The 26,277-nt window shown below is 36.3% G+C and overlaps 1 protein-coding gene across 3 annotated transcripts; it reads right to left on the minus strand.

The window, feature by feature from the left end:
* On the minus strand, window positions 1-26,277 carry LOC129305836 (primase homolog protein-like). 3 transcript variants are annotated; one of them, XM_054945980.1, is made up of 12 exons: window positions 25,878-26,277; window positions 25,652-25,785; window positions 24,420-24,475; window positions 24,259-24,316; window positions 24,077-24,175; window positions 14,343-14,426; window positions 13,691-13,771; window positions 11,327-11,392; window positions 11,128-11,244; window positions 4,245-4,292; window positions 4,070-4,155; window positions 22-167 (listed from the first exon to the last, which is right to left on the minus strand). In XM_054945980.1, exons 1-12 carry the CDS (start codon window positions 26,125-26,127, stop codon window positions 83-85), a joined length of 1,164 nt encoding a protein of 387 aa, XP_054801955.1. In that variant the 5' UTR covers window positions 26,128-26,277; the 3' UTR covers window positions 22-82. The 3 variants fall into 3 exon arrangements, 2 of the variants coding, with proteins under 2 accessions (XP_054801956.1, XP_054801955.1); XR_008592050.1 differs by lacking the exon at window positions 4,245-4,292 and having other exon boundaries at window positions 149-167; window positions 4,070-4,201; XM_054945981.1 differs by lacking the exons at window positions 24,077-24,175; window positions 24,259-24,316; window positions 24,420-24,475; window positions 25,652-25,785; window positions 25,878-26,277 and adding exons at window positions 19,100-19,170; window positions 19,314-19,424; window positions 19,562-22,358 and having other exon boundaries at window positions 1-167.

Below are 26,277 nucleotides of genomic sequence, written 5' to 3' on the forward strand. Positions count from 1 at the left end.
CCTATTCAGACGTTTCTATCTTATAAAGCCTTATCCCCTGAATATCAAGCCTTTATTGCGAATGTAGATGGTGTCTGTATTCCTAAAGACATTCATGAGGCCCTGAAAACATCTGGATCGAGAGAAGCTGTCTTGGAAGGAATGAAAGCCTTGGAAGAAAATGAGACCTGGGAGATTGTGCAAACACCAAGAAACAAGAAGCTGGTTAGTTGCAAATGGGTATTTACCTCCAAATATAAAGCTGACAGAAATCTTTATAAGTTGAAGGCTTGATTGGTGGCAAGAGGGTTTACACAAACTTATGGCATTGACTACCAGGAAACATTCACACCAATGGCAAAACTAAATATCATCTGAGTATTGTTATCTATAGCAGCCAATCTTGAATGGCCGTTACACCAATTGGACATCAAAAACGCCTTCCTAAATAGAGAGTTGAAAGAAGAAATCTATATGACTCTACCTCCTGGCTTTAATAAAGGAAGGAAGAATCAGGTATGTAAATTGATGAAATCATTATATGGGTTACAACAGTCTCCAAGAGTGTGGTTCAATAGATTCTCAAAAGTCCTAAAGCTACAAGGCTACAATCAAGGACTATCGGATCATATAATATTCGTTAAAGTAGAGGGGAGTAAGAGGGGTGTCCTTATTATATACGTTGATGATATAATCATCACTGGTGCTCATAGTGAGGAAGTGGCAAGAGTAAGGGCTGTTCTGGGGAAAGCATTCAAGGTCAAGGACTTAGGCTGTTTGAAGTATTTCTTGGGAATGGAAGTTGCAAGATCAAAGCAAGGCATTTGTGTCTCAAAGGAAGTATGTACTTGATCTCTTAAAGGAGACAGGTATGTTGGGGTGTAAACCTGTTGAAACCCCCATTGTTGTTTCAAAGAAGAAGCAAAAATCCAAGAAAGAAAAGGGCAGCTTAAACGAAGAAGGTGACCATATTGAGGAAGAAGAGGATAAAAAGAAAGAGAAGCCAACAGATAAAGAAAGATACCAAAGGCTTGTTGGGAAACTCATTTATTTATCACACACACGACCCAACATAGCATTTGCTGTGAGTGTTGCTAGCCAGAATATGTGTGAACCAAAGGAAAAACATATGGAAGCAGCATACAGAATCTTAAGGTACCTAAAGGGAAATCCTAGACGAGGTTTACTGTTTCAAAAGCATGAATAAAGGAATATAGAGTTAAATATAGATGCAGATTTGGGTGGACATCGCCTAGATAGGAGATCTACTTTTGGGTATTGCTTATTTGTATGGGGAAATCTGGTTACTTGGAAAAAATCAAAAGCAAAGAGTTGTATGCAAAAGTAGTGCTGAATTTGAATTGTGGTTAAAGAGGGTTTTGGAAGAGATCCATGTTCAACTTGATCTACCTCTCAAACTATATTGTGATAAGAAGGCTGCAACATGGCGTTGAATCCTATCCAATATGAGAGATCCAAGCATGTGAAGATAGACAGACACTTTATCAGAGAGAAGGTGGAAGATGGAATCATATGTCTAACTTTTCTACCAACAAATCTCCAAGCAGCAAATGTATTGACAAAAGGATTGCACAAACCCACTTTTGATAATTGTATAAGCAAGTTGGACATAATTAGTATCTATGATCCAACTTGAGGGGAAGTATGGGAATAATTAAAGAGACATTAGAGGGATTCATTCTGTAATTACAGAGATTTGATAGGATAGGGTCATTAGAATTAATGTTTGATTTTATTTCCTTTTGATTTTATTTTCCTTTTACAGAATATTCTTATACATGTATATATTCAGTAAATATTGCAGAATAAAAGTGATTCAATTCTCTTCTGGCTCGTCTTCAACCACAGATTCACACAGACATATGGCATCAACTATCAAGAAACCTTTGCACCAATGGCCAAGCTAAATACCATTAGGGTGCTGTTATCTATAGCAGCAAATCTTGACTGGCCGTTTCACCAGCTAGACATTAGGAATGCTTTCTTAAATGGAGATTTGAGAGAGAAAGTTTATATGACCTTGCCGCTTGGCTTTGATAAAGGAAAAGGTGATAAAGTATGTAGGCTGAAGAAATCCTTGTATGGGTTAAAACAGTCGCCTAGAGCGTGGTTTGATTGGTTCTCACAAGTCCTAAAGTTTTAGGGCTACAAACAAGGACTATCAAATCACACCACGTTTGTCAAATTGGATGGAGATAAGAGATGTATGCTCCTTGTGTATGTCGATGATATAATTATCTCTAGTGATCACGGTGAGGAAATCATGAAAATCAAGACTGCACCAAGTCAAGAATTCAAGGTCAAGGACCTCAAAAAGTTAAAATACTTCTTGGGAATGGAAATTGCAAGATCGAAGAAGGGTATATACATATCTCAAAGCAAATACATACTTGATCTCTTAAAGGAGACAGGAATGTTGGGGTGTAAACATTTTGAAACACCTATTATTGTTCCAAAGAAGAGGCAAGTATCTAGAACAACAGAAGAAAACTCTGATGGAAAAACTGAACTAGTTGAAGAAGATGAGAAGAAACAGAAACCAATTGATAAAGAGAGACATCAGAGGCTGGTAGGAGAACTTACCTACCTCTCCCACACATGACTTGACATAGCCTTCGCAATGAGTTTAGCTAGTCAGTATATGTGTGAGCCAAAGGAGAAACACATGGACATGGCATAGAGGATCCTAAGGTATCTAGAAGGCACCCTTAGTAAGGGCTTGTTGTTCCAAAAACACGAACGGAGAACCATAGAAGTACACACTAATGCTGATTGGGGTAGACATCACTCAAATAGAAGATCCACTTCTGGTAATTGTTCATTTGTGTGGGGAAATTTGGTTACTTGGAAGAGTCAGAAGCAAAGAGTTGTTTCCAAAAGTAGTGTTGAATCTATGTTAAAGGCTTTAGCTCAAGGTATGATGGAAGAAATATGGTTAAAAAATGTGCTAGAAGAAATCCATGTTAGGTTAGACCTACCACTAAAATTGTACTGTGACAACAAGGCTGCCATAAGTATGGCTTTAAACCCAATACAACATGAGAGATCAAAACATGTAGAAATTGATAGACATTTCATCAAGGAGAAGGTAGAAGATGGAATCATTTGTTTGATTTTCCTACCAGCAAACCTTCAAGCAGCAAATATGTTGACCAAGGGGTTACATAAACCAGCGTTTGAGAATTGTATGAGCAAGTTAGACATGATTAGCATCTATAATCCAACTTGAGGGAGAGTGTGAAATAGGATAAATTAGAGATTAATTATTATTTATTACTCCTGATTTATAGGGATGTGATTAGCCAAGAATATGGGGGGTAAATAAGGGATACGATCTGATTTTATTTTTTTCCCTTTATAACTGATACATGTACACTGTATATATTACACTTGCAATGAGATACTCGACTATTCTGATCTAAAAAGCCTACAAAAAGCCATGAGTAGATCATCATCCTATAATAAATTCAAAGGCAAGGAAACTCCTTTGAAGATCCTGGAACTCCTCCCCAACAAATAAACCAAAAATAGTACTTCAAATTTCAAGAAAAATGGCATAACTACACCAAAGCAGTAACCTTATTCATCAGATTCCCTAATCCTATAGCACAGTTCCCTAGGCCTGAAACAAATCTCATATTTAACTTAATGATCAATCACAGCATCTCTATAACAACAGCCAAAGAAACTTTTCGTAATTATCCTAGTTCAATCTACAACCTCTAGAGATCTCCCATATGAAGCCAAAATGATGAGCGCAACACAAGACAAAAGTTCCAAAATTAATGCAAAACCTCCAAAACAATGAAGTCACACAAGCAGCAAAAAGGAGTTATCGATTGAAGGGTTAAAGATAAAGTGGCAACCAAAAAATATGATAACAGTAAAACTTCAACCCAGAAACATGCAAAAAACAACTATATAATAAAAATGCCAAAAAAAAAATTATCACAATACTTAATCGAAAACAAAATGTAAAGGTCCACACATGGGAAGTGTAACAGCTTGGAATTCACTTATGGATCAATAAAATTGATATATGCAAAAAATTTAGGAGATTGGATTGAACCTTTCTTTCCCAATGCGACGAGCAAGTTCCTCAGCTAAGGCTTGACCAGGTAGATCTCCATCAGTTGCAAGTATAATGCGTGATGCCTGTCAATATGAAGATTTAAAAAGGAACTGAGGAAACCCTTAATTCCTGCACATCCATAATTAAAAGACAATGATTAATATTTACATACCCCCTTAATATAATCTTTGCAGTTCCACAGATACAGATACTTATTGTCCTAGCCTCACAGAAAAGACAAGCATCAAATTATAAGGAAAACACAGGACCACATAATAAAAGATTGGCAATAGATAAGTGAATAAATATTAATCATGTTCAATCTCCTTTAGATCTATGACTATATCGCAATCAAACAACGGGAAAGCAGAAAAAACTGTAACTTGATATGAAATGACAATTGTACTTTTTAGAGATGATAAAATCAATCATAATTTTATAAGCCCCAACAGTTTAAGTTTTTGGCTGAAGTGGTCCTTGAATATCAAAATTAAAAACTTCACTCACTAAGTAGGTAGGAATTCAATCCTTCATTTTACAGCATTTTTAGGGGGGAACATCCTTCGTATGGGCATAGTTTTTAACAGCAACCCACAGTGCCTTAGGCAATGGCACAGTAGTGGTCAAGGTTCTCAAACTCATGAGTTTGACTCCATGCAAATTCACAAAAGGTCAAGTTGACTCCATGTTTACATGCTTCAATAAACACACAAACATACATTGTTGTGTCATGTTTCCTTTACCATGGATTCTATAACTGTATTTTAGGTATATGTTTACATAGTTTACAATTTATTTTTTAATTTTGACATAACTCTAATATCTTATCGTATCAGCTCTTTTTAAAACTGATAAGGATTTGGAGAAGAGTTAACACAAACAGAAAAGGATTTACACTTTCTCTTTTGGGGACTTAATCCTATCTTTGAAGAAGTTAAGGGGAGAACCATGTCTACTTGACCTTACCTTCACATCGAGAAGCGTTCTATGACAAGGGAAGAAATCAGGAAAAGCTGAGGTGGTGGACAAAATATTCAACATATGATTGAATCTTCTGCTGTGGCTGCTAGAAATAAGGGTAAAGGTGCATTTTTGTCCCTAAAGTATTTCCCAAGGAGCACCCAACAGCCTAACGTTTTTGTTGAAGCAATTTTGTCCTTAAAGTTATTAAAACGGAGCATTTTTGCCCTTTTCGTCAAATTTTCTAACAATCAATGTTTGAAGCCAACATTGGAGTTTTGACGGAAAGGGCAAAAATGCTCCGCTTTAATAACTTTAAGGGCAAAATTACTCCAACAAAAACGTTAAGGTGCTGAGTGCTCCTCGAAAAATACTTTAAGGGTAAAAATGCCCTTTAACCCCTAGAAATAATACTGCTCCTCACCCAAAACAGCAGAAGGTAGAAAACCATGTTGAGATTATTTTACTAAGATCAGTCACCCAATGCACATATTGAAACTGACTCATTGAGAAGCCATGTAATTGTAACCCCTCCATGACTCAACTTAAAAAATCCAATACTTGGATATTTGACTCCATTTCCACATACCATGTGGTAGTTGATGTTTCTACTCTTGATACATTTGTTCGATGTCCTGATTACTTTTGAAACAAAAAGTAAAGCGAGTGGCCTAGGAATTGCAGTAAGTTTGAATATGATTTCAAAGCATATGCTTATTGGATAAATTACACAGCAGCCTAATGTTTGTCAAAAAACTTGCTAAAGATTTCTAATGCTAGTTTAAATCTCATACTCATGGCAATTTCTAGGGATCTTGGGAAGAAGACTAACAATGCTAGGAAGAAAGGACTGTGCTAGGCTTTGTTATTGAAATTTAATGTGAATTAACGTCTCAGTTTCTGTTTTTTTCATAAACATTATACATAAAAAGGAGCCTAGGGCCACAGCAATAAATCTCATAATCAGAATCTAAGTGAGCCTAGGGTTACAGCAGTAAATCTCATAATCAGAATCTAATTACTAAAATCTTTGACTATTCTAGTATTATTTTCCAATAACAGAAACTCATAAATATAATAACAGCAGGATCTGAATTATTAACCCTAATAACTAAATAGGCTAATAAGCCTTTGGGCAAAGGCCATCGGCATTCACCAACACTCTCCCTCTAGCTGGTGAATAGATGTTTATCATTCCCAGCTTGCTTGCTAGATTCTCAAACTTGGGCTTAGCTAAGGATTTTGTGAGCATATCAACAGTCTGCAATCTTGTTGGAATATATCTCATGTTTGGTCCTATCATGATGAATATGATTCTTTACAATCCATATAGTTCTAGATTGTCACAAAAGAATTACATCAACCTGTCATACTCAATTTTAGTTCTTTGACCGATCATTCAATCCACAAACCTTCACAAACGCCATGTGCTAGTGCTTTGAGCTCTACTTTAGCACTACTTCTCAAAACTACAAATTGTTTCTGACTTCTCCATGTTGCCAAATTATACCATATAAAGGTGGTTGGGTTGACTAGAAAATGGGCTCACCATGCTTACAGGATATGCTATATCGGGTCTAGTATGGGATAAGTATATCAGTTTCTTAGCTAGATGTTGATATATATCTTTATCTACAAGAGGGCAGCCTTTTCTTGTTCCTAACTTATGATATAATCCCATGAGAGTAGCAGCTCGCTTACAATCAAGGATCCCTATTTCTTGAAGAAGATCGAGAGTATATTCGAGCTATGATGCCACAATTCCATACTTTGACTGTGAAACTTCCAAGCCCAGGAAATACCTTAAGGATGCAAGATCCCTTAGCAAGTAGTCTCTTGAGGCATTCAATTTCACTGAGATCATTTCCAATAATAATGGTGTCGTCCACATTGACTATGAAGATAGCATTCCTTCCATCATTGTGATTTATGAATAGTGTGTGATTTGACTAGCATTGATAGTACCCACACCTTTGTACAGCCTTTGAGAATCATTCAAACCATGCTCAAGGTGAATATTTGAGGCCATATAGTGATTTTTGTAACCAACACACCTTATTTTGGTTTCTTCTAATCTTGAATTCAGGGGGAATCTCCATGTCACCTCTTCTTTTGATCTTCCATTCAGGAACTCATTCTTCACATCCATTTGATATGCAACTAATGAGCAATACCTTGATGGCATTGAATTTTGCCATTTGTGCAAAAGTCTCTTGATAGTTGATCGCATAGATTTGGGTGAATCCTTATAGCCACCAACCATGCTTTGTGCTTGTTCAAACTGCCATAAGCATTATATCTGTTAGTCAAAACCCATCCGCAACCAACAGTAGCCTTACCCTTTGGTAGTTCTATTATCTCCCCTGTCTTGTTCCTTTCCAAAGCTACCATTTGCTCATCAATTGCAGCTCTCCATGCAAGAATTTTCATACCTTTGTCTATATCTTTAAGGATCTGTTCAGCTAAAATACTAGCCCTGAAAGTTTTCATATGATAAATTGTCATAGGACACAATTCCCTATGGGATGTTTAGTACAAGATCTTACTGATATATAAATAATATATAAATAATAGTTATCTATTACAGGGGATATATTCATTAGTTGTTGTTATAAGAGTTTAGTGTCAGTAAGTATAGCCTCTAAGTCTAGATAAGTGGTGTGTATTTTTTCTCTTAACGCACCACAATATTATTAAGGAATTCTCCTCTATTTTCTCTTTCTCTCTCCTACCCACAACTCTTCTTCCCTTCTCTTTCCACCATATTAGTGATATCCAGAGCCTATCTTTCCTCACCTTTATATGCCAGAAACATGTTCCCAAGCTGCATTCAAGAAGATGACAGATTGGAATGATGCAAGACTTTATACCTTGGAGAATCAACTCCAAGCCCTCACCACCCAAATAGCTCAACTTGTACATTTTAATGAATCCCGCAATGGTAAATAGTCATCTTCCAACAACATAGGCAACATCCATCAGCCCAAACTAGAATTTCAAGATTCTAGCAAAATGACGTTCTCGGGTGGCTTTTGAAGTGCGAACATTATTTTTGCTTGGATGAAACATAGATTCATAGAAGGTTACCGCGACAAGTATTCACTTGCAAAAGGAGGCATTCCAATGGCATCAATCTTTTGCGCAGACAAAAGGGGGGTGAACAGCTTTATTGGGAAGACTATGTGGAAGCCTTAAAGGCATATGTAGCAAGACTAGACGAGGACCTTGCTACTCAGGATTGTATCTTGAAGCCGCGATCACTGCAAGAAGCTCAAAGCATCGCACAAGTGCAAGATCGCAATCTCCAAAAGGCGGAAGATACATAAAAAGTCCAAAGGGCAACGAGTCTTATTTTTGCGATGGGTTTCAAAATGCTTTGTTGGGTTCAAATAAGTGGACAACACCACAAAACACATCTATTGGTGGTGGGTCCCAACATGTTGGGGATAAAAACATCCTACAAGGCTAACATTTCTTCAAAACAAGTAAACAAGTAAAAAATAAAAGAAAACAAAAACCTTATTGACAAGGATGCAATGTTAATCAAAATGATTCTCCCAATGTCTGCATACACATCTCATCTTTGAAAAATGTAAGGGGTCATTTCCTATCTTATATCACTTTTATATTGAATCTTCTTACTCTTCATTTTTAAAAGATCATCTCTCTTTTTCTTGCCTTCTATTTCCGACCTACTGTCCATCATCTATTCTTCATCATCTCTTTTCTTTTTCACACTTACCATCCATCATCTCTATTCTTTGCATTAACATGCAACGGTTGGTGCCTTCAATTTGATTTGAACCAGCAAACCACAAACCCCCATGTGAGATGATTTTTTTAGCCCCTTATTTCTCTTATATTGTCTTCTTCACAAATTTTTTCTTCATTTTTTCTTTTCAAAATTTCATCTCTACAACAGAAGCTCATTTTCTTCTTCTTCCTTTTCTTTCGTCTAGTTCTTCAACGTCCATGTTCCTATTTAATCTTCAACCCGATTGACCCGGTTGACCTATCTCAATTTGGCGAGTTTATCCAGTTTAGAACCAAGTTAATCCAGGCTGCAGATTTTACAATTTGACTGGATGACCAGACTAGCCAAGTGACAGGTTCACCAGTCTGACCAACCAATCTAGTCTAGTTTTCAATACCACGATTTTCATAATTTCCACCATTTATAGTCATTGATTCATTGGGATTGAACTAGCAAAAATGTTGCTATCCTTCCCCTATAAGTTGTATCTACTATTGTGAATAAAATTAAAAGAGAATCCATCCTCCAAATTGTTCAAATTATATTAGGAGGATTAGGATAGATTAGGATATCTATGAGAATAGGATGCCTATAAATACAAATATACATATGTAAGGGCAATGGTGTACCTCATTCATTATTTGGATTCTTAGGCCCTGTTTGGTATAAGGTATTGAATTTTATAGGATTGAGATTGGGATTGGGACTGGAATTGGGGCTGGGATTGGGATTAGAAACAAGTTTTAAAATTATGTTTGGTATAACATGGGATTAAAAAAAAACAAACTCAAGTTTAACCCAAAAAAATAGCTAAAAGACAATATTGCCCTCATCTCCATCATCATCCTCTCTCTTTCAGAAACCCTCACCTCTATCGTTCAATCTCCATCCTCTTCCACCGTCCTCAACGTCATTGGCGTGGTGGGCAAGCACGTCTGCCATTGCTGGGAGGTCTAGAATGAGATTCTTGCCTTTCCTTTGTTTCACGCTACCAATCGTTCGTCCTTGCCAGTTGCTGTTAAGCTCGTTCTTCCATCACCGTCGCTGCTGGAGTTGCTGTCATCTACCGCTGCAAGGAGTTTCGTTCAGGTCACGAACTCTCCTGTCTTTATGTTGCTGTCAATCCATGCCCTCCCTATCTCTGTGCTGTGGCAGTTCTCTTCCATCGTCTTCAGTCGCTGTCATCTCTGTGTTGCAAGGTCGAGGATGATGGAAGAGATCCGTGTGCAATGATGGAGGAGTAAGCTGACTGGGCAGGTTTTTGATGAGGGCATTTCAGTCATGAAAATTTCAATCCTAAGATGGAAATTGCAGTACCAGGGGGGAGGTGGTATTGGGTATTCCCACCAAGATGGGATTGGGTTTGGGAATAAATTTGTCATTACCACCTACCAAACATAAAAGCTTGGTATTACTCAATCCTAAGCCCAATCCCACTTAGCCAATGTTGCGTCCCAAACGAGCCCTTATAGTGTTGTTTATTACAAATTCTATCAATTACTCTCTCTCTCTCTCTCTCTCTTTTCCCCTCTCTCTTTGGTTCCAATCTAAATCATATAACAGTATCCCTTGTGTTGTATTGTAGCTTCGCAAGTGCCCGTGTTAAAACTTGTGAGAATAGTGGAAAATCTTATTAAGTTCTTGAAGATTGATCGTAAGCCCAGTTTGTTTAGGCTAAACCGGGATAAATTCTATGTATGTACTTGTTCATTTTTTTCTCCTTTCACTTTTGCACCACCCCCTTCTATTCATCCCTATTTTGTGTTTGTTAGCGTTGGATTGCCTTTATTCTTACAAAGGCAAAAATATAAAAACAGCCAATTCACCCCCTCTTGGATGACCAGCTAATCTAACAAGCATGACTAAGTTCTTCAAATCTAACTTGGGTTAAGGCTAGTGAGAACAACATCTACTTGAAAAGATAAGTTGGAAAGTCTAACTTTGGTTAAAGCAGTTTTGTCAGATCTTGGAAAAATTTGCCACAAATATGTTACGCCTTATGGGTATGGATATATATTCGACCTCCATTTGTACAAATTTCATACGATAAATAGCAAATATCTTCCCCCATCTTTGAATCTCACTTTCACCATCGAACTCAACATTTGATTGGTTGGGAGGGATCAAAGGCTGATTGATTTGCTTGAACTCCTACTAGAGGGAGACTATTTATTGTATCCAGCTATATATTCCCTCAATCAAAGACAGTAGCACAATTCATCTTGGAGCAAATAGTTTCTAGAAGTTAAAATGCATGCATCAAATACGCAGAGCAGCAGAAGATACCTTCCAAGTTGATGTACAGATACACACACATACTTAATAACTAAATACCACAAACCTTCTCCTTAGGTGGCAACCCCTTTGAGGAGACCATTGCAGGTGCACCATCAGGAACACTCACACAATTGCGAAAGCCAGCTTCTTCCATTGCAAGTTTGTCCATTTCACCTTCAACCTATGTTACTTAAGTTATAAACTAAAAATACAACAAAACTTTGCCCTTCGAATAATTTCTTCACAGGAATGAAGATACATACAATGATAATATCGCTTTGCCCCTCAATATCATCCAATCCATAAAAAATCTTTTCAGTGTCTGCTTCCTGAAGCAACAGAACATTAAAGGGTCAATGCAACATCTGTAATCTATAATGTCATAAACTCAAAAAGATATGATTGCCATAAAATTAAAGAATTTGACAACAGGCAGAAAAAAATGCTATGAGCATAAATATCTTGCATGATACGGCAATGACAAAAAGAAAAACAAGTTACAATTAAAAAGAAAATGAAACATAAAAGAAAATAACAGGAACAGAATACTAATTGATGACACTGAAAAGAAAATCTGAGTTACAAGGTGAGAAATTTAAATAGAGTTCAATTAAATTACGTATCAATCTCTTCATATTTCAATTCCAAAAATATCACCATGCCAATAAATATTGCTTTTTATACTTGACCTGGTGCCTAACATGTCAGAGTCTAGTGCACCGATGTGCAAGAAATGGGGGGATATCTCCCCACATTATCTCAGTCTCAAAAGCAGTAACATGTTTACCCTAAAATCTTTTTCAAACTGTTGAGATATTTAGGATGAGTTAAAATGTAATAGGGAGTGTCAAAAGGATTTGCAATTTATATTTCCTAGGCTCTTGGAGTTTATATTCCAGAAATCTTAAGTATCAACACAAAATTTCAAGATGTAGATCAGACTTAAATCTGCCTTTTACAAGCATTTGGACAACAGAAAATTATAAACAGCAGTCTGAAACTTACGTTTAGCTTTGTCTGCTTGAAAATTAAAACTTCACTGGTTAAAGTGGTTCAACATTTAATAATATACCTATATAGGAGATTGGCAAGTACCCTTTTAGTGATTAAACACCAACTCAATTTTATATGCAAGCAGCTTATCTTCCATAGCTTCTGATACAGGTAAATAATTATAATCCAGTACAGTTCCTAGTGTTGGCTGAGCAATTAACATCTTAAAGGACTCTTATTTAGAGATCATAAAAGCAACAACAGCTATAACACACCAAAAGGTCTCCTTTTAAGATGAATTTTTATAAAGAAATGGCGTGCATTTGTATGGAGGACTTTTGCAGCAATTACAATAAGAAGCCTTATCCCACTAGGTAAGATTAGGTACACAGATCATACTATGCCAATATGCTATATCAACAACTCACTCTTTAGATATTCTGTTCACCTTTACAGCAATTATTATAAGATTTTCTTGCTGCTTGTTTGATTATGGTAGTGTCTCCTCTAAAGAAAATTCAATTGGCTAAGGGTCAAGTTTGTGTTCCGCAAACTAGACTGACCGGCCAATTTGACTAGTTGAACCGCTAGGGGAGGAGAGAATCGGCCAAAAACCAATTGAACTAACTAAGAACCAGTCAAAGCTAGTAAAAGTGTAGAGCCAATGGGTGAACCTGTCGCATATTTTTTTAATTTTATGTTTTAAATTTAATTCACGCTTTTAAGCTATGATTTGTGCATATTTGTACCTGATAAGCATTAAGAAACAATGAATATTGGACAAATAGGCAAGAAATAAGCACGTGTGTGTGTATTCTAAAATTATAAATTATGAAATAAACAAATACATTTTCAATGAAGACTATGAAGTACTAATGAATATTATTATTTTTTTATTAACTCCCTCCAGTCTTATTTGTAGGACACCTTTTAGAAGTAATTTTTTATCCAAAATGTAGGGCACATTGTAATAATTAAACAACTTTTCCAATTTTACCATTTATTGATTAACGTGAAGGTATTTAACAAAGTTATATCGTAATTTAAAAGCCAAGGTAAAAATGAAAGTACATATCATTTTTATTTATGATATCAAAAAAAAAATTCTCAAGATGCGTGAAATGATTAAAAGTGTCCTACAATAAAGACCAAAGAGAGTATTACTTTTCTTTGGATTTAATAATCATTTTGTGATCATTTCTTTTTTATTTTAAGCATATATTATTCAAAATACATTAATTTATTAATTATAGTCCAACCACAGTATGACAGTTACCGTAAACCAATGCCTCAACCAATTCAATGGCTAATGCAGCTTTCAGAACATCAGATCAGGGTAAATTATTTAATTGCTCACCAACTCCTCATTAGCACAATTGAACTGGTTAATCCAGGCAAGGTGCAAATATCAGTCTCTAGAAAAAGCTTTAATTAAAATCTGGCCATAGGCAGAAGCTTCAGGTTGCTTTCAGCAAAACAGTCCTAAAGTCTAAATGACATCTAAATTGGACGCACGTTCCAGATTGAATCATCACCTTTCAGCATCTGATTCTTTCAATTCAAAAAGAAAAATTCGTAACAGATAAATTTTACCACCCAGTGTTAACATGTTCAGAATCCACAGTAGCATATACCTGCCAAAATTTCTTGTTCATGTCCCGATACTTGCAACTAACAAGATCTCCTTGACGATGATATGGAAACACAATAACAATCTGCACAAGTATATTGCAGAAATAAGTAATGATGCAGGTTAGTAGATTGTAAAACAGTAAAAGAATGGGGATGGACCAATAGCAACATCAAAAAAAAAAAATGAGAAGATATTTCTTATTTTCATTGTCATTGACATTTTAAAATTTTGTCTTGTTATAGTTGAATCCTTGCTTGGCTAATTGCTAGGAATAACGCTTTCAACTTTCCACACAGACTTGAAAGTTAGTATTTCATTGCATTCTCTATTTACTTATTTTTCTTTCTTTTCTTCAAATATTTGAAAATGAGTTGGTAGTATGCATGATCCTTCAGAACTTTGAAGGAATAAACTCTTGGAATCTGAACTGGTGTTATGCTCCAGCAGAAATCTAAAAAATAAACAACTATTCGAAGAATGCCGTGAAGAATTTTGTAAGGGAGGAAAAAAGACTTCCAATGTCATGAGTTTTGACTGTGTCAGTCTGTAGTAATGAAAGAAATTTTCCTAACCACCAGGATTACTTTATGAATTAAATAATGATGCTCAGAAGGAATATATTTTACCCAGATAAAAATATCCAGGAAGTTCACCTGATATCCAAACATTCTCTGCTTAACACCATTTCTCAGTAGAGTCTCCTTTGAAATCAAACGTTCTGCGAAATAAGCAATCAGCTGGAAGAGGGAAAACAAATTAAAGTTGTGTTCACTATATAGCAAGGAAACAGACTAACATGATATAATCAATATTCTACACATGCCAACAAAACTTAACATTTGTTAACAGAAGCAACTATGAAGGATACATTATGTACTAAACAAACACAGACCAAACATAACATTAATAGCCTATGCAATGTATTCCTCATACTTCATGTAATTTACTAATTAATATATTAGAATTGTCATTTTGCATCTACGTAATATAGAAGTGTAGAACAATGAACCCCAAACATCTATGAGTTCATTTAGTATATAAAACAAATATAAAATGAAAGGAAAACAGTGATTTAGTAGATGAGTAATGCCCTTCATCTCCTCCAAAAAAAAAAAACACCAAAAAACAAGCCATTGTAAAAACATATCTTTATATATAAAATAGTAGTAGTAGTCTAGCCTTTACATATATTGTTTTCCATACAAAGGAAACAAAATCCATTTCCCTTTAAGAGGCCCTCTAAATGAATGATACATCCATAAGCTTGACCAAGATTATGAGGAAAACAACATGCAGCATCTACAGATTTACTTATATGCCATGCCACATCTACAATATTTTCCTAGTACTTGAGCTTCACCTTAGAGCCAACAAAACGGACTGAACCCTCCAAGTTGAACTGTTTAACCCCCAACTTGGAGGGTTAATGATGAGGATTTATTGGAAAACTATTTAGGAGGATCAAATTAACTTGACTTATAAAACATATAAGTCAAACAAGCCAACCCATGAAATCAGTGTTGGCCTATTTGACACATTATAATACATCAGTATTCTAATATAATTATATGTTTATACTTTATGATATTATGCATAAACGCAAAGAAATCAAAGATAACCCCAACAGTATCAAAATCTTATTTGTGTTGGCCCAAAAATTAAAGGGAGTTATTTGTGATAGGGTAGAATCCAAAATGAGCATATACGAGAAAAAGTGGGCGTGACATCTATTAAGGAAAAAATGGTAGAAAATTGTTTGAAATAGTTTGAACATGTATAGATAAAGCCATGGGAGGTACTAGTGAAGAGAATAAAACAAATAATCTTGAGCCCTGTAAAAAGGAGTAGAGAAAGAGTAAAGAGAACACTTATATAAGTTGCTAAACAAGACCTCTTGATTAACAATATTCCTAAAAGCTTGGTTAATGATAGACCACAATGACATCGTGAAATCCATGTAGCCAGCCCTACCTAGTGTGATAAGGCTTGTTGTTGTTGGCCTAAAATTAAAAAAAAACAAAACAAAACAAAACAAAGAAAAACAAAATCTTTGTTGAGATCCCTAGTCTTTAGGGTGCAAGAATTTAGCAATTTTTTTAAAGCATATTCTTAGGGCTTAACCATTATTTCCTTTGTTCTCCTGATTTTTGTTTCCTTTTGTAGTGAATGAGCCGAGAAACTCTTGTATATTCATCTTAGGTATGTATGAGAATATATACAGGAAAAAACTATCCGAGAATAATGGAGATTGATTTAGGGGAGGAGAAATAGGAAATAATCTCGTAAAAACCTCTTACTCTTAACTACCCGGTATCCCACATAATAATAACAGATATTTACATTGAATATACTAATACTAGGTCTAACCACACTCCCCCTCAAGTTGGATCATAGATACTAATCATGCCCAACTTGCTTATACAACTATCAAATGCTATTCTTTGTAATCCTTTGGTGAGCACATCAACAGCTTGGAGTCTTGTTGGCAGATAAATGAGACAGACGACTCCTTCTTCAACCTTTTCCCTTATAAAATGTCTGTCAATCTCCACATGTTTGGATCTTTCATGCTGAACTGGATTTAGAGCCATACTTATTGCAGCTTTATTATCACAATAAAGCTTCAATGGGGAATCAATTTTGACATGTATCTCACCCATGACTCTTTTTACCCATAGTACCTCTGAGATGCCTTGAGCTAGAGCCCTTAGTTCTGATTCTGCACTGCTTCTTGAGACCACTCTTTACTTCTGACTCTTCCGAGAGACTAAATTTCCCCATACGAAGGAACAGTAACCTAATGTTGACCTCTTATCCTTGTATGTTCCTCCCCAATCTGCATCTATATATATTTCTATAGATCTTAGGTTTTGTTTCTTAAACAGCAATCCTTTACCAGGTATGCCCTTTAAGCACCTCAAGATTCTGTATGCGGCTTCCATATGCCTCTCTCTGGGGTCGCACATATATTAGCTTGCAACACTTACTGTGAAAGCTATGTCTGGTCTAGTGTGAGAGAGATAAATTAGTTTACCAACTAATCTTTGGTATCTTTCTTTGTCTACTAGCTCTTCTTTTCTTCTTCTTCTTCTTCTTCTTCTTCTTCCTCCCCACACCATATTTCTTGGATTCAACTCCATTTGCCTCACCTTCCTGATTTTCCTTCAGTTTCCCCTTTTTTTTCTTAACAACAATGGGTGTGTCTACAAGTCTGCATCCCAACATGCCAGTTTCGGCAAGTAAATCAATAATATATTTTCTTTGGGACACATAAATCCCTTGCTGTGACCTTGCAACCTCCATACCTAGAAAATACTTCAAGTTGCCCAACTCTTTCACTTCAAACTCCTTTCCCAGAGCCCTCTTTATTCTATCCACTTCCTCCTTATGATCACCTGTGACAATTATATCATCAACATATACAATGAGGATACATCTTTTTCCATTTTCCCTCTTCACAAACATAGTATGATCAGCCAACCCCTGCTTATACCCTTCAGCTCTCAAAACTGTTGAGAATCTGTCAAACTAGGCTCGAGGTGATTGCTTTAACCCATACAAAGATTTTTTCAACTTACACACTTGATTGGTTCTCCCTTCCTCAAAACCTGGGGGTAAAGTCATGAAAACTTCTTCTTTTAGGTCACCATTTAAGAAGGCATTCTTTATGTCTAGTTGATGTAGGGCCAGTCCAAGTTTGCAGCTACAGAAATCAAAATTCTGATAGTGTTAAGCTTGGCCACAGGTGCAAATGTTTCTTTGTAATCCAAGCCATATGTTTGAGTAAACCCCCTTGCCACCAACCTTGCTTTCAATCTGTCTAATTTCCCATCAGCATCATATTTAGGGGTAAATACCCACTTACAGCTCACAATTTTCTTTCCTTTTGGAAGATCTACTATCTCCCACGTGTCATTCTTTTCTAAGGCATTTACTTCCTCCATTACAACCTTCTTCCATTCAGGTACACTTAGTGCTTCATGCACATCATTAGGAATCTTTACCTTGTCAAGAACAGTTATAAATGCATGAAATTGTGAGGATAATGTATGGTAACTATTAGGCCCTCGGTTGCTTTCTGAGAGCTATAGGTAAGTCTAACTCATCCACTTCCTCCATTTCGGTCACTGCTTCTTCCTCGGATTCTTGAGGAAAAACAGCACCTTCTACGTTCTCCGCTTCAGGAACCTCTTTCAGTTCAGATTCTAGTTTTGCGTCAGTCATAATAGTCTCCCTCTTTTTCCATTTCTTCCTTGAGTAGGTTATTGGTGTCTTGTCTAGTGCAATACCAGCATCTTTATTATATTTTGAAAGACTTTTCACTTCAGTTTCTGGCCTAAGAACCCGAGAATTTTCTGGTATAGGTAACAAAGGATCTGAGCTCGTGAACAAAGGATCGTGGATTGAGTATTCTCACTCCTCTCACTTTCCAAAGGCTGAAAATCACTCCCCTCTCCCCCTGAATTGAGGCATTTGGATAAAAAAGTTCATTTTCAGCAAAGGTAACGTCCCGGCTGATGTAAAGTCATTTGGTAGTAGGGTCAAAACATTTATACCCCTTTTGTGTGGAAGAGTAACCAAGAAAGAGACATTTGACAGCTTTGGGTTCCAATTTATGGGAATGATGAGAATGAACATAGGTGGTACAGCCAAAGATTTTGAGGGGAAGATTAGTGGTGAGGTGAGTGACAGAGTGACATTCTTGTAATTTTTCAAGCGTGAAATATAAGAGAGAACACAACTTGGCATGCGGTTGATTAAGTATGTAGCTGTGAGAATTGCATCACCCCAAAAGAATTTAGGAACATTGTAGGTGAAGAGTAAAGCACGTGCAACTTCTAACAGGTGTTTGTTTTTCCTTTCCGCAATGCCATTTTGTTGAGGGGTATTCGGACAAGTGCTTTTATGAATAATTCCATATTCTGTTAGAAACATATGCATGGTGTTATTGAAGTATTCATTCCATTATAGTATGAAGCACTTGAATTGTGGTATCAAATTATTTTTTATCATTGTATAAAACTCAAAGAACACAGAGGGAACAGAGGATTTATCTTGCAATAAGTAAACCCAACACATCCTATATGATCATCAATAAATGTGATGAACCACTTTGTATTAGTTCAATTAGTAACACGAGTAGGACCCCACAAATCACTATGAATGATAGAAAAAGGACGAGTAGATTTGTACTCAATAGGTTTGAAAACGGATCTGTGATGTTTAGCAGCTCACAATCAGTACAATGAAATGGAGCATTTTTATTGACTTGAAATTCTGGAAACAGATGACATAAATATTGAAAATTTGGGTGACCTAGTCTCCTATGCCATAACATAAGATCTTTAAAGTCTTTATTTTCATAGGTAGATGCGACATTGCATTGAATTCGAGACCAAAGACTACTCACGGTTGATTCATCAAGGTAGTGAAGACCATTATTCACCTTAGCACTCCAATCATCTTCCCCAATGAGAAATCCTGAAAAATACAATGAGTGGAACAAAAGTGAGCCCAACAATTAGCCTGTTTAGTTAATCTACTAATGGATAGCAAATTACAGGCCAAATATGGTACATGTAAAACATGTTCTAATTTCATAGCTTCAGAGATAACAACACTACCTGTTCCTGCTATCGACAATGACCCATTTGCTGTAGTTACTGTCTCATTTCCAGCATTAGGGACATAGGTACTAAATAGCTTAGAGTCTGAAGTCATATGATCAGTTGCCCCTGTATCCACAATCCATTTGAAGTTACTAGTAGAGGTAAGTAAGGCACAATCACCTTTATGAGCCACAGACGCAATATAATTTGGTTTCTAATTTTTCTCATTCTTCTGAAGCATAAAAGCATCTCAAGTAACTTACCGAGCTGTTCCTTATCAATCTTTGGTGCTGATAAGGTTGAATCTATTTTATCTAGTGGCACATCATGAGAAGCTTGGTATCCTCGTGTTTTTCCTTTTCTTGGCTTCCAATCAGTCGATTTTCCATGGATATCCCAGCAAGTGTCACAGGTATGCCCAATCTTCTTGCAATGTTCACAAGTAACCTTCCCTTTCTGATTCTTTTGATTTGTGTCACTGCTCTTGCTTACAAGAGTAGCAGAATCTAGAGTAGGTACTAGAGTAGGGGTAGTGCCAAGAAGCATGACCTTGCGTCTCGAGGCTTCACGACGTACCTTAGAAAAAACTTCCCTGGTTGATGGGAGTGGTGCACGACTCAAGACTCGTCCTCGTACATCATCCAAGGACTGATTTAATCCACAAGAAATTGAAATACACGCTCATTTTCAACTTTCTCCTTATACCGAATTGCATCACTACTACTAGACCATTCCACATCTGTCATTAAGTCTAGTTCCTACCATATAGCATTCATTCCAACCAAAAGGCAGTGACATCACATTCTCCTTGTTGCAGTGTCCATGCCTTTGTTTTGAGCTCATATATCCGAGCTAAGTCCTTCCCATCAGAGCATGAATCTCGTATAGCCTTCCAGATTTCATGGGCTGAGGGGAGAAACATAAAGCTTTGTTGAATTTCTGGAATCATGGCATTTATTAACCATGATGATACTAGTGAATTTTTAGTGTGCCATTGCTGGAACTCTTGCGTCTTGGGGTCTTCTGGGATCTTCAATAAGCCATCAAGATAGCCCATTTTTCCTCAGCCTCTGATCGCGAGTTTCATAGCTTGTGCCCACATACGGTAGTTTTTACCATTTAGTTTCACTGATGTAACGTGTACCGATGATCCTTCATGGCTGGTAGTCGACCCGAAGGGACCACCTACGCTGCTCGGATCAGTCTTCGAGGACCCATCACTGTTCGACATGGGAGAACTGTGAACTGGGTTTGACTCTGCTCAGTACTCTCTGTCTCAGAGTTCTCGGCGTCAGACAGCACTAGAAGTCACGGTGCTCTGATACCATGTAGTGAATGAGCCCAGAAACTCTTGTACATTCATCTTAGGTATGTATGAGAATATATACAAGAGAGAAAACAATCATATCTCCGAGAATAATGGAGATTGATTCAGGGGAGGAGAAATAGGAAATAATCTCATAAAAAACTCCTACTCTTAACTACCCGGTATCCCACATAATAATAACAGATATTTACATTGAATATACTAAATACTAGGTCTAACCACACCTTTGATAGGTGGATTAGTTTTGTATACATGTATTAACTCTATACCTTTGTAAATCGTAAAATTCAAACAATAGAAGAATAAAATTTCCTCCAACTTATCTATACTTGCAATTGAATGCACTTGTTAAAGAGCATTTGGCTGTGTGGTTTTGAACATCGTGATATTAGTCTTTATTCTTTTCACAATTTGGTGTGTAGTGGTAGAAAGAGAAGAGGAGATAGGAGAGAAATAGGAATTGAGAAAATTCTAAAGAGTACTCTGATTTATTCATTAAGCATAGTCTCAGGTTTACACATCCTCTCTATACATAGATGCTAACCTGACTTATATTTATTCCTCTAACAATCTTGACTAACTAAATATCTTGATTTATTACAAATTACATTTCAATATCCCCTTCCCCCCATTCGACGAAACCCTTGACCTCAAGGGGCTGTTACAATGAAACCTGGATGTTGTTGATACAGTTAGAAAAAATAAAATCCAACTAGCTTCTTCATCTGTAAGATCCTTCTGCTTCACCAAGACTTCCATGAACTTCCAACATCTACCTAGTATCATCTTTGATCACTTCTTCAGATTCAAAATGAAGTTCAATGAGTAGCAATTGCATTTTCTGCTCTGTGGACAGCTGTGGCCCATCGAGAATGGTTTATAGCAAGAAAAGCATAAATTCTTTGCTCGTAATTCTTCAACTTCTTCTAGGTTCACCCCTTGTGCTACTTGTTTCAAGGGAATAAAGCCTATCAAAGAAGAAACAAAGGCAGCAGGCCCATAAGAAGGAGAAAACGCATTAATCTTGGAGGAAGAATCTCTTACTCTTACTCTATTGTGTTCCACCTCCAGATGGAGTCTCCACAGCCCTCCACCATTCTAGGCCACTCAACACATGGGTATCAGCCATGAAGCCTAAATCCATCAACCTTCTTATCTGCATACCTTTGAACACCTTCTGTCAATTAATCTCATACATCTCAACTATTGCTCTCACTTCCTACAATGTATGAGGCTCCAAGATTCAAATTTTAACAATAAACTCCTCATCAAGACTAGTTGAATACGTCTACATGAGATAAATCTATGAAAGTCGCAACTTGCAAACAAGAGTATCAAAGCCATCATCAAAGTCCTCCGACAAAAAGCCTCATCTAATATTCCATTGGAGACTCATAAGATGGTTTGACACAGGCCTTCAATGCTTTTATGTAAACGCCCCAAGTCAAAGGTTCTCCTTCTAATGTCCACTCTAGTGCTTGATGCCAAAAAAAGCCTTTGCATCCAGATGCAGGCAAGCCATCATGACTTTCCATTCCCGTAGAGTTTCATCGAGTTGGAAGTACCTTTTACATTTTAAAATCCAACCCAACATATTTGCCTATTGAAAGTGCGAAAATTCCATTTTTGTACATGTGATTGGAGGCCAATAATCATAATACCCAGTTCTTGGCTAACCATTCTCATTCCTTTGACAGCCACGCATGTTTCCATAGTGGCTGCCTCCCTCGTTTGCAAACTCAGCTTTCTCCAAACCAAGATTCTGACTTTGGCAGACAATGCTTGAACAACACTAGGTAAAGAGGCCACCTTCCTTGTTTCTTCCTCAATGGCACAAAAACTATCATCAGACTATTCTTCCATGTTGTGTTGGTTGCTTTGAGAACGAGTCTCTGGCATAAATATTGGCCAAGAACTGTCAGCTCTAATACCACTAATGTGTAGTGGTAGAAAGAGAGGAGAAAGAAGGGAAATAGGAATAGAGAAAACAAAGAGAGGAGAAAATTCTGAAGAGTACTCCAGTTTATAGTCTCAGGTTTACACATCCTCCCTCTACATAGATGCTAACTTGACTTATCTTTATTCCTCTAACAATCTTAACTAACTAATTAATTATCTTTATTTATTTAGAAACAACCTATGACAATTATTCTTGATTTTCTACTTCTTTGTTGATTTTAATCATTATTAATTTAATTATCATTTATGTTGTATTGTGGAAGATGCAGATCTCCATGGTGAAGATGGAGATATTAGTGTTGACGATGAAACTATTGTGGATGATGTATAAGACAAGAATCAGATATAATTAAAGTTTAAGAATTATTGTTTTCTTTGCATTCTATTATTGTAGATGATTTATTACCTTTTCAATGATTTAAGACATTGGAAATTTTTTTGATGATATCCTTTTATAATCAGACATTATGATATTAAACATTGAATTATAGGTTCGTTTTCCCAACCTACCTAACAGGCCAAGTACAAATTTTCAACTCAAATCACTAAGGTAGTTTTATGCTCTGACCTATTAATCCATGACCTGTGATAGGTTGGCTCTTTTAGCATGTCTAATCGACGTTGATGGCTGTAGTTCAACTTACTGATTGGTATAAATTATTTGAGACCAAAAATAGGTTTTCATACAAAGTTTCAGACTTTTAGTTCTTAAGTGAAACTCACTTAGAGGATATTGACGAAAAATTCTAAAATTTCTTTGCATTTTTAAGAAGCTCATAAGATCAAGAACATCAATAATAACATCTGAGTCACTCAGACAGTTTTTAAAAAAATAAAAATAAAAATCAATAACCAGGTTCTATTAAAGAACAATGCAACAGTTCCTTTAGCTTTGGATAGATGGTGCAAAAGAATGGTGCTCATATCCTCAGTTTGCCAATCTGTTCATGGTTTATTTAATGGCTATGTTATCTTGGATTTGCAAAGAGATTGCAGTTTCGCTGCGTTATTTTACCTATGGAATTTTTTATGCGACTCTTTTTATAGTTCATTTTGGAGGATGTCTTATGCTCCTCTCTTGTAACTCTCATAACAAAATTTCCGATCAAAATAATCCCTATTGTACACCTAAGTCAAAAAAAATGCAATATCACAAATAATACAGGGAAAAGCATGCCAAAACCATGTTATATAATGACAAATCCTCAGAAAGTAATACCCAAATAACTTGTGACGGCTACAAAGTTGTGATAAACAATGTACTGAACCATAATGGTTAGATAGCTGGCTATAAAATATAAATCAAAATATTAAAGCATTGGGTGTTTAAAAAAGTAATAATGCACTCAGCTGTATAAAACAAAATTAAGCAGTGGTCAATAGAAAACTGAGTAACTGATAGTATTGAATCAGTGATTGCACAATCAAAGATCAATAGCACCAACAAAGTTCAATGTAGTGGGAAAAAATAGAAAACATGAAATTTAATAACCTTGTCACAAAGGGGTTCCAGCATCAATTCTGACTCAGACAGTTCTTTCTTTTTCTTAGTTTTGGGTATGTGCTTCAATGACTGGCCACCAGCAACTGCCTACAGTAGAAACAGAAGCTGACATGCATCCAAATCTGTGCTCTGGGGTAAATGGAATACTTCAAAACTGAAAAATGTCTAACCTTTGTGTTGCCCTTCCAACCACATTTTGCTCGGAAACACATCCATAAAGCAGCCCCTCTGAATAACTCAGATATTCCCATCATTAAATGCAGGAGAAAAATAATCCATTTGATACCCAAAAAAAGAAATAATTGGATGAAGAAAATGACTAGCAACAGACCCATCTTGCGTGATAAAAAGAGATAAGCTCCTTTCTTCTGAATCACCACCTTGGCACTAACAGTCAAAAAATAAAACAAGAGTATGAAAATGCAACTCAAAAATAGAACACAAACAATCACTTTCAAACCTCATTGAGAAATTGAGATGCTTGGTATGAGTGTATGAAAGTTGGGTGGGCCAGTCCTATTTTGTGTCCTATTTTGTAGCCCAAAAATCTTCATGGCCTTCTTAGGAAAGAAGATTAAGATCAAAAATGCCAACAAAGCATCTAAGTCAATTAAATTGTACTCCCTCCATTCAAAAATGTAAGGCATTTTTTTGAGGACTTAGATGTTTAAAAATGAAAGATATTTTAATTCTTTTGAGGTGTAATCATTACCTTTTTTTCCAAAAATGCCCCTACTTTATAGATTACTTTATTTTTTTAGGGTATTTAATAGAGGTAAATATGGAAAGATAAAACTAGTTGAAAGATAAGTAATTATTTTATTAAAGGGTGAGTTCTGTTAAAAATGCCTTATATTTTTTAACGGAAAGAGTATTAAGCGAGCAATAAAAGCTCTTTCTATGAAATGACCACCCATTAAAGGATGGCCGTAGAACATTTTCAAACACCAACATTTTCTGTTGTTTTGTCTATGTTTTGATAAATAGGGGAATGTCATTTTTAGAACAACAAAGTATCTTTGTTTCTGACTCATTAAGTTACTTTTCTACATAATTACACTCACTCATTTCTGACTTATTAAGTTACTTTCTTGTATAATTACATTAACTCAACTACTAAAATCTTTTAATCTTTTAAATGCTTAAATAAAAGGAGAAAAACTTTGCTCCTCATCACTCTTCTAGTACAAACTTGAGACAAATCCATAACCCAAAATATCAACCTTTGAGCACGCCACCAGAAGAAAAAGAATCCCTCAAATTGAGACCAAATCCCAAAACTAGATGGCCCTTGGAGCGAGGTCTGAGGACTCCGCAGGCTGTGACTAGGAGAGATGTTTTTGAGTTAAAGTACTTTCCAACGGGCCAACAATAAACTATAAAATAAATAACAAATGAATAAATAAAAGCAAAGCAGTGACTGCAAGAAATCAAGATAAACTTCTTAAAGGATATTAAAACAGACTGATTCACACTATACTATCAAAACAGTCAATAATAACCACATGAACAGTTTTTGCAGTTTACAGAAGACTGCAAATAGAGAAAGGAAACCAACAATACATTTGGACAAAGCAACCGGTTGTATTGCCCCGATCCGCATAAATGAGCATCTATCCCAAGCTCCCGCAACTTCCTTTTCAAAATCTTGAAATGCGTCCTCGACATCTCCTCCTCTGGATTCTCCTCCAGAAAGTCTTCAGAATGTAAATATAAATGTCAGTAACCAAAAGACTCCTATACAGCCTCCAAGCTTCTCAATAGAAAGCAAATGTCAAGATGACCTTACCTGGCCTAGGGACTTCAGAGTCAGAAACATAAGAATAACCATTAGTCCTGAGTGATAACGGACGAATACTCGAACTAGTTTTTAAACAAAATAGGAGCCTCTGGGAGTGAAGGAGGTCCCTCTGAGACGAAAAAGTCGTCCGCTTTGGAAAAGCTGGGAAATGCAGCAAGCTTCTGATGCTCATGAGGCGGATATTTGAGGACAAGAGAGAAAGTCTAAGAAGAAGCCTATGTTGATAGAGAAGACCCATTTCTTGGAGAAGATATCAATGGCTTCGTCCGGTGAATCTGCCTGTTACTCCTACGACTTCTATCAACATGCCGTACAAGTGTGAGGGTTTTGGGGCGTGGCAACTAACCCGCCTTGTTCGTTCGTCCTATACCTTCTCTCTCTTGCAGAG

Source organism: Prosopis cineraria, unplaced genomic scaffold (assembly GCF_029017545.1).
Source record: "Prosopis cineraria cultivar Desert tree isolate PC_DT_omini unplaced genomic scaffold, ASM2901754v1 PC3, whole genome shotgun sequence".
NCBI lineage: Eukaryota > Viridiplantae > Streptophyta > Magnoliopsida > Fabales > Fabaceae > Prosopis > Prosopis cineraria.

Bases quoted from the DNA above. Each gene is read 5' to 3' on its own strand.
- LOC129305836 (XM_054945980.1), bottom strand. From the start codon at position 26,127: ATGGGTCTTCTCTATCAACATAGGCTTCTTCTTAGACTTTCTCTCTTG. The intron at 24,476-25,651 runs GTATTGTTGGTT...TTTGACTGTTAG, and splicing joins ACCGGTTGCTTTGTCCAAAT to TGCCAAGGTGGTGATTCAGA. The intron at 14,427-24,076 runs GTTATTAAATTT...TCCCTCTTCCAG, and splicing joins TGGAACCCCTTTGTGACAAG to CTGATTGCTTATTTCGCAGA.